Source organism: Notolepis coatsorum (assembly GCF_963971535.1).
Source record: "Notolepis coatsorum genome assembly, chromosome: 4".
In the NCBI taxonomy this organism is placed as follows: Eukaryota; Metazoa; Chordata; class Actinopteri; order Aulopiformes; family Paralepididae; genus Notolepis; species Notolepis coatsorum.
Genome location: NC_140168.1, coordinates 100,428,292 through 100,443,198, shown reverse-complemented (window position 1 = coordinate 100,443,198; position 14,907 = coordinate 100,428,292). Strand labels below are relative to the sequence as shown.

The following is a 14,907-nucleotide window of genomic DNA, read 5'->3' as shown; positions in this document are numbered from 1 at the left end:
GCAGCGCATTCCTGTGTGCACACGCGTGCACATCCGTGTGTGCGTGCACGCGCTTCTGCTCACAAAACTTTGGTTGCACGGAGTGCAACCTCGTCCCATGAGCAACGCGTCACTGGTCCTAACTGGTGGGAAGTTCGTTCCACCATTGTGGAGCGAGGACTGAGAATAGGCGGCTTCTCTTTGATGTCCCTCCCTCCCTCTAATACAGTAATATGTGTTGTATTGTCTTCTTCTGTAGGAGAACCTGGTGGAGAGCAAGCATCACAAGCTGGCTCGCAGCCTGCGCAGCGGTCCCTCGGACCACGACCTGAAGCCCAACGCCGCCACGCGAGACCAGCTCAATGTGAGTAACCAGTTGTACAGGAGTCGTCTGGTAATCCGGAGGTTCCCGGTTTGATTCCCGCTCCTCCCGGGCAGCATGTCGAAGTGTCCTTGAGCGAGACACTTAACCCCTAATTGTTCCCGATGTGCAGGTTGGCACCTTGCGTGGTCGCCTCCGCCATCGGTGTGTGAATGTGTGAGTGAATGGGTGAAATGTGAGGAACAAATTGTAAAGCGCTTTGGATAAAAGCTGCTATATAAATGCAGCTATTTACCATTGACTTAAGAAAGCAGACCCTGGCAAAAATCACATCATGATCATTTGAATCAGGGTATCTGATTATCTGGTATTAAAAAGACTTAAATTCATAATTTAAGGCCTTAAGCGGTATTAATTAATCTTTGCACTGGTATTACATTTCGTGGGGGTGGGGCAGCCCGACTGTCGGGAGATGAAATTATAGTAAATATATTAAATGTTTTTGTATTCAAGTCAATGTTTTTTGCGGGGCTACTGGGAGCTTGGTGCGTCTGACGAGAGCTTTTATGGAGCGTGTGAGAATTTTAATTGGTTGGCATGCAAGTGCAGCCGCCAGTTCAGTGTCGCTATGCGTTTAGTTTTTTTGCTAGTATGGTTGTGAAATTGGTATTATATGATATTCTAACTGGTAATAACCTTTTGAAAATTATGAATTACATGATTAACAACAATTATCATTCCCTCTAATCTCTTGAATCACATCACACTTGCAATATTTGTCAAAAGTATGGCAATATGATTTCTTCCTCAAATTGTTCACACCTAATCCTGGGTTTATGTTCAGGATGCACTAAATATGAAACATAATAAGATCACAATATTATAGACATTTGAAATGATGGGGCATCCCAACATGGATCTGTTTTTCATCCTTCAGCCAGTTTATTTATTAACCTGTGTGTGTGTTCTATTAACCTCAGTCTCATATATATATATATATATATATATGTCTTATTATCTCTCTACAGATCATTGTGAGCTATCCTCCAACCAAGCAGCTGAGCTCAGAGGAACAGGACCTGGTGTGGAAGTTCAGACACTACCTCACCACGCAGGAGAACGTGAGTGTTCCAGTCTTGTCTATTCTGCTCTGCTCTGTTCTGCTCTGCTCTGTTCTGCTCCGCTCTGTTCTGTTCTGTTCTGCTCTGCTCTGCTCTGCTCTGCTCTGCTCTGTTCTGCTCTGTTCTGTTCTGCTCTGCTCTGCTCTGTTCTGCTCTGCTCTGCTCTGTTCTGCTCTGCTCTGCTCTGCTCTGTTCTGCTCTGTTCTGTTCTGTTCTGCTCTGTTCTGCTCTGCTCTGCTCTGTTCTGCTCTGCTCTGCTCTGCTCTGCTCTGTTCTGCTCTGCTCTGCTCTGCTCTGCTCTGTTCTGCTCTGCTCTGCTCTGCTCTGCTCTGCTCTGTTCTGCTCTGCTCTGCTCTGTTCTGCTCTGCTCTGTTCTGCTCTGTTCTGCTCTGCTCTGTTCTGCTCTGTTCTGCTCTGCTCTGCTCTGCTCTGCTCTGTTCTGCTCTGTTCTGTTCTGTTCTGCTCTGTAACGTAATATCCTGGATGTAAAAACAGGTATATTTACTGTATACGTAATATCCTGGATGTAAAAACATGTATATTTACTGTATACGTAATATCCTGGATGTAAAAACATGTATATTTACTGTAAACTTAATATCCTGGATGTAAAAACATGTATATTTACTGTAAACGTAATATCCTGGATGTAAAAACATGTATATTTACTGTAAACTTAATATCCTGGATGTAAAAACATGTATATTTACTGTAAACGTAATATCCTGGATGTGCTCCATCTCCTCCCCAGGCTCTGACTAAGTTCCTGAAGTGTGTGAACTGGGGCATGCCTCAGGAGGCCAAGCAGGCCCTGGAGCTGCTGGGGAAGTGGAGGCCCATGGACGTGGAGGACTCCCTGGAGCTGCTCTCCTCCCACTACACCAACCCCACGGTGCGGCGCTACGCCGTGGCCCGTCTGCAGCAGGCCGACGACGAGGTACGGGGGTGTATGTGTGTGTCTGTCTCACATGAGCTACGGGTGTGTGTGTGTGTGTCACAGACGAGCTACAGGAGTGTGTGTTAGTCTATTGCTCTGTTTATAATCGATCCATTTATGAATGATTCACACATTAAATACATAACCGACATGATGTACATGAGATACCAGATATGACAGAAATGAAAACAAAGAATGGGTCTATGGCTTTGTTACGTCTTCACACACAAAAAACTGAAGTCCAAAATAACCTTGGGCGTCTCATCTCCTGGCCCTTTGGCTGTTGTTTATAAGAACACTGTCAGACTGTCACCTAGTGTCTGAGCTCAGTTTACTAGTTGATCATATTAACTAGTCAAGGCTATCAGAGATAGAATATGTATTTTAACACAGATCTATATGACATGATAATATTTCTCTCACATGGGCTTTCAGAATATTTCAATTTTATCATCAAATTCAGATGATAAATAAAACGCTTGTAGATTCATGATGACAAGCGGAATGGCGCAACTTAACGGGGCAGTTTCTCTCAGGCTTTCGAGACCTATTTCTGAAGCGCTGTGGCTGTCCCATCAACACTGCAAATCGGGATCAGACATCACGCCATTCTGTCAGGCTTTGTGCCTCCTGGTGGCAGATAACAGAACAGCAATCAACCTCAAAATCAACCGCGTCGGTGCTGCGTATTGCAGACGGTTTATTTTTGTATTTTAGTGTTTGGTTTTTATTATTTAACTTTTTACTGTTTGAAGCACAATTTCAGGAAGTACAATTTCAGGAGGGTCATACATAACCACTAACCAAGCATTTCACTATATTGTACCTTATATGTGACAAATAAAACAAAACTTGAAACTTGAACTACAGTACCACTACACCACTAGTTGTCATTGTGACTGGAAACTAGAGATGGGCATATATAAAATTTTTTAATCTAGATTAATCTACCTGCAATCCTGGAATTGATCTAGATTAATCTAGATTAAAATGGCTCAAAAAAAAAGAAAAGGGTCTGCCAAATGCATTCAAAATGTGTGTTCTACCCAAATAATGACCGGAGGAGGAGATTTATCCTCTCCTCTTCATCTGAGGAGTCACTAGCTGTTCTATCTCCTTGTTCAACAGCATGAACATGTCTCTTCTTTTTGTAATTTCCAGTGTTTCTTTTAAAACCAGATTTATCGTAATTGTCTGTGCCCTTCCTTTGATGCCATTAACATTGTTACACTGATATTGACAGCTCTCTCCAGTGTCAAATCACTCTGTCAGTAGTTTCTTCTGTGCACCTTCATTTCTTAATCCACACACAAACCTGTCTCTCAATGTGTCTTTTAGTGAATCTCTGAATTCACAATCCTGCTGACTGGTTGCTCACACACAGACTGCTGCAGAAGCAGGTTTCTCAACAAATTCAGTGCAAGCTCAGTGTAACGGTTCCATGAATGAAGAGAACACTGAACAGCTACTACAGTCTCAGGTCCACATCCAAGAGAACACTGAACAGCTACTACAGTCTCAGGTCCACATCCAAGAGAACACTGAACAGCTACTACAGTCTCAGGTCCACATCCAAGAGAACACTGAACAGCTACTACAGTCTCAGGTCCACCTCCAAGAGAACACTGAACAGCTACTACAGTCTCAGGTCCACCTCCAAGAGAACACTGAACAGCTACTACAGTCTCAGGTCCACCTCCAAGAGAACACTGAACAGCTACTACAGTCTCAGGTCCACATCCAAGAGAACACTGAACAGCTACTACAGTCTCAGGTCCACCTCCAAGAGAACACTGAACAGCTACTACAGTCTCAGGTCCACATCCAAGAGAACACTGAACAGCTACTACAGTCTCAGGTCCACATCCAAGAGAACACTGAGCAGCTACAGTCTCAGGTCCACATCCAAGAGAACACTGAACAGCTACAGTCTCAGGTCCACATCCAAGAGAACATTGAACAGCTACTACAGTCTCAGGTCCACCTCCAAGAGAACACTGAACAGCTACTACAGTCTCAGGTCCACATCCAAGAGAACACTGAACAGCTACTACAGTCTCAGGTCCACCTCCAAGAGAACACTGAACAGCTACTACAGTCTCAGGTCCACATCCAAGAGAACACTGAACAGCTACTACAGTCTCAGGTCCACCTCCAAGAGAACATTGAACAGCTACTACAGTCTCAGGTCCACCTCCAAGAGAACACTGAACAGCTACTACAGTCTCAGGTCCACATCCAAGAGAACACTGAACAGCTACAGTCTCAGGTCCACATCCAAGAGAACACTGAACAGCTACAGTCTCAGGTCCACATCCAAGAGAACACTGAACAGCTACTACAGCAGGGCTATTCAACTGGCGGCCCGCGGGCCAGATCCGGCCCGCGGGATGATTCTGACCGGCCCGCCAAAGATTACATGATAATAAAAAAAATATAAAAAAAAATTAAAAATAAATATTTTTTTTTAATCTCTTTTTTTTTTAATCTCTTTTTTTTTTACTTTTTTCTTTTCATGTTAACGTTAACACGCACAATTGAGCCAAAAGTCACTCAATTAATGACAGATTTCATTGATAAATTGAGGGAAAACTTTGCAAGTCGATTTGATGAATTTGACATGTCCAGCTCCAGAGAATTGATGCATTTTGTGAGCAACCCATTTGCCAATGTAGCTGCTATTTCCACAAAAGGACAAGAGTTCCTTGCATCACTTCACATTGATGAAGGTCTCCTGCAACTTGAAATAATTGACATGCAAGCATCATCTGCTCTGAAGCAGGCACTTGAGAATGAATCCACCACAACATTTTGGATAAAGTGTATTCATGTCAAGACATTCCCTAAAATAAAAACGCTGGCAATATCTGTGCTAACAATGTTTGGCTCAACATACACCTGTGAATCCAGTTTCTCTCACATGAATGCCATTAAAACAAGCAACCATGCCTCCTTGACAAATGAGCATTTGCATCACTGTTTGCGGGTAGCCCTCACTTCCTATGAACCCTCTTTATCTGCCATTGCCCAGTCAAAGAAGTGCAATCGCTCTCATTAGGTGTATGTAGGCTAGGCCTGTCTGCCCCCCACCCCCCTGATGTTTTGAGAGTTAAGAGTCGACAATAAGTGCTAATAAGATGCTGTGATTTGCTGTTGTTGCACAGACATGAAGCACTTTTTCATAAGCTCAGCTGCACTATAAATGTTTTTTTGTTCAAGTGCTTTTTTGATGTTAGAATGTTCAGATGCACATCATGCACTTGTTTGTTTTTTATTTTATTTTTATATTGAAATGTTGAAGAGGAGATGTTGCAGTTGTTGCACAGTCATAAATGAAGCACTTTTTGCAGGAGATGTTGCAGATGTGGCACATAAATGAAGCAATTTTTTTTTAAAGTACCGTAATTCCTCTAATAGTAACCCCGGCTTGTATTTGTTTCAACTGTAGCGGGTACCAGGCTTGTATTAGGAGGAGGCCTGTATAAGAGGGAGGCCTATATTTCAAATTTTCAAACGGATCATAATGAATAAATCAACATTTTGTGTCAGTTTGAACCCAGTAAAATGTACTGGGTTCATTTATTGAAACCAAGTACTGTATGAAATAGTAAACAGTGCAATTACAGTAGGGCTGGGCGATATGGCCTAAATATGATATCACGATATTTTCTGACCTTTCGGCGATACACGATACGCATCACGATGTTTTTCTTTTTTCCCCCCAAACAATTCATTATGAGGCTTACCAAGACAGTATTTGAGTTTGCAAGCTAACATTAAAGACAAAATAAAATACCCATGCATTTAGCATTTTTATATTATATATTAGATTTAGATTATTGGATTATTAGATTATATATTGCATATATTTAGCAATGAGATATTATATGATTTAGATACGAAATATGATGAATTGAAAATGGGGGACCCTGATGTAAACAAGACGAAAGTCTTTCTCTGGTCTGCATCCTCCAGTCCACTGTTGACTGTTGTTGTATTGAGCTGTACTGTATTGTACCTATGCTGCAATCTGTTAATAACGTTTATATTCATTCAGTCGGCAAACAGAATCAGTTTGATTGATTATTTGAGACCCGGTTACTATTAGAGGAATTACGGTATACTACTTTTGCAATGTAGTTAAATAAAAGTTGTGAAAATGTGGTTGCGTGTTGTGTCAAGTGTCCATATATTCATAGCACGGGGAGGCGCCGTGGCAGTCCGGCCCCTGGCCCCTTGGGTTTCTGACAATGTGGCCCCCTGAACAATTTAGTTGAATAGCCCTGTACTACAGTCTCAGGTCCACCTCCAAGAGAACACTGAACAGCTACTGTCTCAGGTCCACATCCAAGAGAACACTGAACAGCTACTACAGTCTCAGGTCCACCTCCAAGAGAACACTGAACAGCTACTACAGTCGGAGTACAGCTCAATACACACAATTGTTAAGGAGATGCAGACCAGAGAAAGACGTTTGTCTTGTTTACATCAGGGTCTCCCATTTTCATTTCATATTGCTCCACATTGTCATCAAACGGTCCAATATTTCCAATAACCCAAGCCATTTCTGTTGTAAACACTCACGATAGTCCAGTCGATCCTTCCTTTAGTGTGTAAAGTGGATTTCCTCCTCTTGTAGATGTTTTCAAGTGCCGCCCGAGTAACGTGAGCTAACATGCTAACATCAGGGTCTCCCATTTTCATTTCATATTGCTCCAGATTGTCATCAAACGGTCCAATATTTCCAATAACCCAAGCCATTTCTGTTGTAAACACTCACGATAGTCCAGTCGATCCTTCCTTTAGTGTGTAAAGTGGATTTCCTCCTCTTGTAGATGTTTTCAAGTGCCGCCCGAGTAACGTGAGCTAACATGCTAACTCGCTAAGCTAACGTTAATAATGTAAACAAAGCTCTCAACGGACTTCTTCTTTCTTGCATTGCGCAGATTCAGACGTCCTCATCGCCGAATTGTGTTATATCCTGAGGACTTCTTAACCTCACCTGTATAACAATGATTACCGGACCACTAAAGTTACTTTAGTTTAACACATTATTCTGACTACAACTCCGGTACATACGTGCAATCACTTCCGGGCACCACAGCTGTGAACTACGGCAAGTATTTAAGGACAATACAGACTCAACGTTGAGAAAAAGATTAACGGCGTCAATTATATTATCGTGCGATACTAGTCTCGCGTTAACGCAGCACGTTAACGCCGTTAACGGCCCAGCTCTACTGGAAACATTACATTACATGAAAATTTACACATTTGAATGCTTAGAGTACCATCAGCATAAATCTCCCTCTCCTCTCCTCCTTCACCCTCTTCTCTCCTCTCCCCTCCTCCTTCACCCTCACCTCTCCTCCTCTCTTCCTTCACCCTCTCCTCCTCTCCTTCACCCTCTCCTCTCATCTCCCCTCCTTCACCCTCTCCTCTCATCTCCTCCCCTCCACCCTCCTCCCCTCCTTCACCCTCTCCTCTCCTCCCCTCCTTCACCCTCTCCTCTCATCTCCTCCCCTCCACCCTCTCCTCCCCTCCTTCACCCTCTCCTCTCCTCCCCTCCTCCACCCTATCCTTTCCTCCCCTCCTTCACCCTCTCCTCCCCTCCTCCACCCTATCCTTTCCTCCCCTCCTTCACCCTCTCATCTCCTCCCCTTCACCCTCTCCTCTCATCTCCTCCCCTCCACCCTCTCCTCCCCTCCTCCACCCTATCCTTTCCTCCCCTCCTTCACCCTCTCCTCTCCTCCCCTCCTTCACCCTCTCCTCCCCTCCTCCACCCTCTCCTCTCCTCCCCTCCTTCACCTCTCCTCCTCTCTTCCTTCACCCTCTCCTCCTCTCCTTCACCCTCTCCTCATCTCCCCTCCTTCACCCTCTCCTCTCATCTCCTCCCCTCCACCCTCCTCCCCTCCTTCACCCTCTCCTCTCCTCCCCTCCTTCACCCTCTCCTCTCATCTCCTCCCCTCCACCCTCTCCTCCCCTCCTTCACCCTCTCCTCTCCTCCCCTCCTCCACCCTATCCTTTCCTCCCCTCCTTCACCCTCTCCTCTCCTCCCCTCCTTCACCCTCTCCTCCCCTCCTCCACCCTCTCCTCCCCTCCTTCACCCTCTTCTCTCCTCCTTCACCCTCTACTCTCCTCACCTCCTTCACCCTCTCCTCTCCTTCTTCTCATCTCCTCTCCTCCCCTCCTTCACCCTCTCCCCCAGGACCTGCTGATGTACCTGCTCCAGCTAGTCCAGGCTCTGAAGTACGAGAACTCCAGTGACATCCAGGCAGGCCTGGAGCCTGGCAGCAAGAGAGACTCCCAGGGCCTTGGAGAGAGCTCTGGGCTGGGGGACCTTGACAGGTCAGTAAGACTGCAATATTGGGTGTTAACATCCCAGTATTATTCAGAGTCCTCAAATATTCCGTCCGTGAGTTGGAGCATGTAAATCCAATCCAATCCATTTTATTTATAGAGCACTTTTAAAAACAACAAAGTTGACCAAAGTGCTGTACATGTCCCACAACATAAGATAAAAAGATAAAAGCACACAATAAAAACATATACAATATATCTAGGGCTGTCAGTTTATTGCGTTAATTAGATTAATTAATTACACAGCAAATTATCGCGTTATGAAAATTAACGCAAAATTAATTACAAAACGTTTTTTTTCTTTTTTTTGTATAATTTTTTTTTTTTTTTTAAATCTCATTCATTCCATAAGAATGTAGAATACACATTACAGACATTTTTTTATATGGTCCATTTGCATGTTCTTGGTATCTGATTTTAGGGACATGGATCTCAGGGAATGTATTCCCAGTGTCAGAAATACTGTGTCTGTTACTAGGCTTGAGTAAATTGTAATGAACCAAATGAGAATATCAATTAAATTTTTTTTATCTTTGACTGTGAATAACACTATGCTCAAATTGACCAGACCTGAAAAATCTAAGCAAATTAATAGATGGAAGATGATTAAACAGAAGGTTTTGTAGATACAATACTGAATTCTGCCATCCGGACACATGAAATTTGAAATATGATTATAGAATATCAGGCATAAAATGGTTATGCGATTAAAATGTGATTAATTAGATTAATTAATTACAAATCCTGTAATTAATTAGATAAATTTTTTTTAATTGCCTGACAGCACTAAATATATCACATAAAAAAGGCAGGTCTCTCAAACTGTTTAAAAACCAAAAGCCAAAGCAAATAAATTAGTTTTGAGGCGATTTAAACACCTGCAGAGTGGGGGCCTGCTTAACATGCAGTGGCAGCTCATTCCAGAGCTTTGGGGCTGCCACAGCGAAAGCACGGTCCCCCCTAAGCTTCAGCCTGGACTTGGGAACAGCCAAGAGGAGCTTATCAGAGGACCTGAGGGACCTTGGAGGAACATAAGGTTCCAGCAGGTCCGAGAGGTAGCCCGGTGCCAAGCCATTCAGACATTTAAAAGCAAACAGTAAAACCTTAAAATCAATCCTAAAACACACAGGAAGCCAGTGGAGTGCCATTTACAGTTGCAGGGATATGCTAATATCCCTATGAAAAGCCCAGCATATGATTACTGGACTATGGAATATGGAAGCACCTTATCCTGTTTATTGTTGGGTTTTGTGGTCTGTGTGAGATCCGATTCCATGGTAATACAATAATCCATTTACTTGTGTATACAGGCTTATTCATAATCTAATCTAATAATAGAATCTGTAATGCCATCAAACAGCATACAATACAATACATAGTAGGCAAAAGAGCCCTGCTTGGTACTGCACTTTGTTTATGTGTTTTATTTTGGTGTTTGGTATGGGTTGCTACTGCTGGCTACACCTCGGGCTCTGCCAAGAGAGGTCTGGAGAAACTCACAGTATAATAAACGACTAAACTCCAACCCAGACATCAGACCAAACCAAGACGGGTGCTTTTGCCTCAAGCTCACTGTTTGACGACATTACAAACTGTACCTTTACACGAGATCTTAGCTTAGTATCCAGGATATTAACCCCTTATGCTGAGGGCACATTTTGCATAAAACGCCTGACGATTGCATACATAGTAATTAGCGATGTATTACTTGAACCACTTATAGCACATGCATGAGTATGGTCTCTTTTGAAACGTAACATTCTGAACAGGAGAAGAATCACTCTGAGTGCCAATGTAATAGAGGTTTGAACACACTGAAATTAGGGCTGGGCGATATGACCAAAAACGTTATCGCGATAAAATTATAAAATTATTTTCATATAATTCGATATCGATAATTATCGTCGATATAATGTCTGTCAAGTTTAATTAACTTCTTATGCTGCTGCGAATGTCTCGAGTCGAGTTGATGTCGTCATCGGTCCGCGCACGTTAGCAGTTAGCCGACAAGCGGAATATCTCATGACAATGTAATAAATATGACACTAAAATACTCTCTTCCGCCACAATATATTGAAACGACGTCCACTGTATACCCACACTACTATAAACGTGGCCTCAGAATTCACGCCACACACATACTCGCCACGTAAATATATAAAACATCGCCGTGCAAGCTAGTTATCCTAGCCAGCCTGTTGCTTCTAAGCGGTGTATTCCATGACAATGTGCTAAATATGACACTAAAATACTCTCTTCCGCCACAATACATTGCAACGACGTCCACTGTATACCCACACTACTATAAACGTGGCCTCAGAATTCACGCCACACACATACTCGGCACGTAAATATATAAAACATCGCCGTGCAAGCTAGTTATCCTAGCCAGCCTGTTGCTTCTAAGCGGTGTATTCCATGACAATGTGCTAAATATGACACTAAAATACTCTCTTCCGCCACAATATATTGAAACGACGTCCACTGTATACCCACACTACTATAAACGTGGCCTCAGAATTCACGCCACACACATACTCGGCACGTAAATATATAAAACATCGCAGTGCAAGCTAATTAGCCTAGCAAGCCTTGTTGTTGAGTGAGTCCTACCTCTGGGTCTCCTTCCGGGTCTCCTTCGCTCTCTGCCATCTCCTTCACCGATTGGTTGTTAGTGCGTGCTCATATCCAAGCTTGGAAAATCGATATATCGAAACTTTGCGACCACGTTTCATGTTTATTTCGAGGAAATAATTTATCGCGATAGTTATCGTTATCGTTTTATCGCCCAGCCCTAACTGAAATAAAGGTTTTGCTTACTCATGTTTACGGTTACTTGTCCGAAACCGACGCTCATTGGTTGTAATAGGTTGAGTAGGGTGTCAATCGAACGGCAGCCATTTTAGCTTTCCAATGATGTGTAGGTTGATCTGCAAAAATACAGCGCTAGGCCGACAGACGAGGGCAAAGTGCGTGGCAGCCTGTATAAGGGCCGACTAACATTAACCTCCTTAACAGGTGCCCCAAAAAGTGGGCATTTTTGTTTTCATTTGAGGACTGCATACTTTCTTTGCAAACCAAAATACTATACGTTATACTTATAGCACATGCATAAGCCTGGTCTCTTTTGAAAGATAACATTCTGAGGTTTCTGATACAATAGGTGCTAACTTTTAGTGCTAATGAAATAGAGTAACATAGGTCTGAACTTGAGTTGTAGAAAAACTTGTTACTCACGTTTTTCTGTAGTAGTTGCAATATCCAAATATAGTATTTCCCAAAAAGTTGGTATGAGCTGGAAAACACCCTGTTCTTATGTAGTACATGTCCAAATTTCATAAAGATCCGTTCAGAAATTAGTGATTAGGAGCGATTTTGGTAAACTGTAAAAGCTCTCCAGTAAACCATTTGCTCATTGACTTCAATTCATTCTGTGGTTCTTTCTCTTCCGGTTTTCGCTCGTGACCTTTCACCTTGATCCCTGATTCGCACATCCCTACGTGGGATATCATTTGAAAGCCACACTCATTGGCTACAACCCTGTCCAATAATCTTCGAGATTGCCAAATGATTGACAGAGCTAGAGTCCCGGGAGTCGAGGGTGGTAATCTGACTCTGAATCTGACTCTGTACTTTGGCGCACGCCGCACATATCGGCATGTAACTCGAGAACCGCTGAACGGATTTTGTCGCCTGAAACAGCAATTGACATGCAACAAATAGGGCTTTATTTCTCTATATATATATCGTATATATATATATATACCGATCGTTGAGTGCCGGAAACGTAGATCTACGTTTCTGTCACGGTATTTCTTTTATTATCTATTGCCATTCATAATTCAGCGGGGCACCTTGTGCATACTGTTCTGAGTGTGTCTGAGCTGGCAGACGGTATTATACCGCCCTCTTAACGCCTTTGGCCAGTAATGCACCCCGTTAGAAATGGGTTGGTTTCTTTTCTCTACCAAGCTGCGGCATGGGGGCGGGTCCTAAACACTCCGGCAAAACATACACTTCTAGGGATGGTTTGGACTACTGACCCCGCCCGCCCGTTGAAGTGCAATGCCCAATAACGTCGGAGACAGGATCGCTGTGGATAATGAAAGGTTATGACTATAACCTAGTTATATGAGTACTGGCTGAGCGTCTCGCTCTTCGCCATACCGAGATATACCTCTATCTCCAGTACCTACTGTACTTCATTAACGAAAACAATGCACCCTTGCACTTGACCAGGCCCCGCCCCAGTGTCCCCTATAAGACACCGGACATGGTCATACTCGCCCTCCTCGGGAAAAAGTTTCCATCATAGAAAACCCAACCAAGGGACCTCAGGGCGCGCTAAGAGCGAGACGCTCAGCCAATACTCATATAACTAGGTTATAGTCATAACCTTTCGTTATATAATCGTACTGGCCAATCGCGTCTCGCTCTTCGCCATACCGAGATATGGGGCAGAGCAGACGCGTGGCCCGACAAATGTACCCCCTGAGGACCCGCAAGCCCTACCACCAGGGGGGAGGGGAGTCCCGTCCACCCGCCCTTCCTAGTGAAGAGGGGGCGGCAGTCAACTCTACCAAAGTGCGAAAAGGAGGGAACTAGAGACTCCTAAAAACACACAGCACAGGCGGGACCACGTGTGACACATCACCCCGTGGCACACACCCACACACCCCTGCTAACCCACCGAAGGGCGGGACACAGAGGAGGTCCCAGACCTCGGAACCGCCTGGGAGACAGAACCCCCAGTCATGTCCATGAGGTAAAACCTAACGAAGGGACCCGGGGAGGACCAGGAGGCCGCAGCACAGATGTCCTCCACCGAAACCCATGACTCAACAAACCATTACAGGGGGGGGGGGGCAGGTGGCGCACGGAGATTACGTTCGTCACCAACACCGGGAGACACTAGGATTCGCCTGTTCGAATCCAGCTCCCGGCGTTGCCATCAGCTTGGCTGTCCTCTCACACTGATACAATTGGCTGTATCAGGGGGTGGGAAGCTGAAGGGTGGGTCCTGGGCGTTGTGGACAGCGACCCCTACAGTTCGGTCGGGGCGCCTGCTCAGCGAGGGTTGGATCTAAGGAGAGATAGTGTGGCCTCCCACACGCTACACTCTCCCCGGTGAGAACCTGCGCGGCCAGGTTGGCCTGCCCCAGGCTGCACATGCGTCGGAGGAAAGCATGTGACAGTCTCCGGTCTCCCGGACCAACAGTAGGGGAAAGTACGCAACAACCAGGAAGGGTGGGATGGGAGAAAAAATCGGGAAAAAGGAGGGGAAGAAAGATAAAAAAAAAAAAACAGACCATTACAGGCGAGGAGTCAGGGAAATCCCTAAACAATACCCCGTCAACCTGCTCCATAAAGGAGGGGACGGGGAACCCCCAGAGAGACTTCCCACGTGAGCAATAAATTGACACGTTTATGTAACATTGAGCCACGTGACCAAAGGCAGCGTGAGAGTAGCAGAACTCTCGAGTTCCCATGCACCGCAACACCAACTTGACAACAACAGAGAACCACACATGGGGCCTGTAAAGAACTCACGAAGTCGGCAACCAATAGAAACGCGCCCAGTTACGTATTCTATGGCGGGGGGCCAGTCCAGCCAACGTGTAGCAAAGGGCAATGCCCTCGCACAACCAATGTGACTGTTTGGACAGTGCCTTACCAGCGCGAGAGCCACCGTAACAAACAAAGAGCTGATCGGTAGCCCTGAAGTCCTGAGTCCGACTGAGGTAAACCCCCAAAGCCCGGACGGGACACGACAGGTGAAGGCTCGCCTCTAACTCACCAGCGTGACGAGGCGGATGAAACGCCTGAACCACAATATCCCTGGAGCGAAAAGAGCTCTGGATATTTTTTGGCACGAAGACTGGATTAGGCCTCAGAGTCGCACCGCTATCGAATAGACAAGCACTCAGGCCTCACCGAGAGAGCACACAGCTCACCCACGCGCTTAGCGGAGGTGATGGCCGGCAGGAATGCAGTCTTGAAGACAGCTATTCCAAAGACGCCTGCTCAAGAGGCTCAAATGGGGCCTCAGACAACCGGCCGAGGACCAGTTGGAGGTCCCAACTCGGAGACAGAGAGCGTTCCACCGGCTTAAGATGCCGAGCGCCAAGCAGGAAACGCTTCACAAGAGGGTGGCTGAACAACGTATACCCTCACCGTCGAAGCCCACA

General features: G+C 44.9%; 1 protein-coding gene across 1 annotated transcript in view; it reads left to right on the top strand.

Annotated features, from left to right (window-relative positions):
- Positions 1–14,907, top strand: part of LOC311227695 (phosphatidylinositol 3-kinase catalytic subunit type 3) — a 159,498-nt gene that overhangs the window by 46,734 nt on the left and 97,857 nt on the right. Inside the window, exons 8-11 of the mRNA XM_084313449.1 lie at positions 239–343; positions 1,330–1,422; positions 2,174–2,359; positions 8,568–8,707. Coding sequence (XP_084169575.1) covers positions 239–343; positions 1,330–1,422; positions 2,174–2,359; positions 8,568–8,707 — 524 coding nt within the window. The remainder of the gene's footprint in view (positions 1–238; positions 344–1,329; positions 1,423–2,173; positions 2,360–8,567; positions 8,708–14,907) is intronic.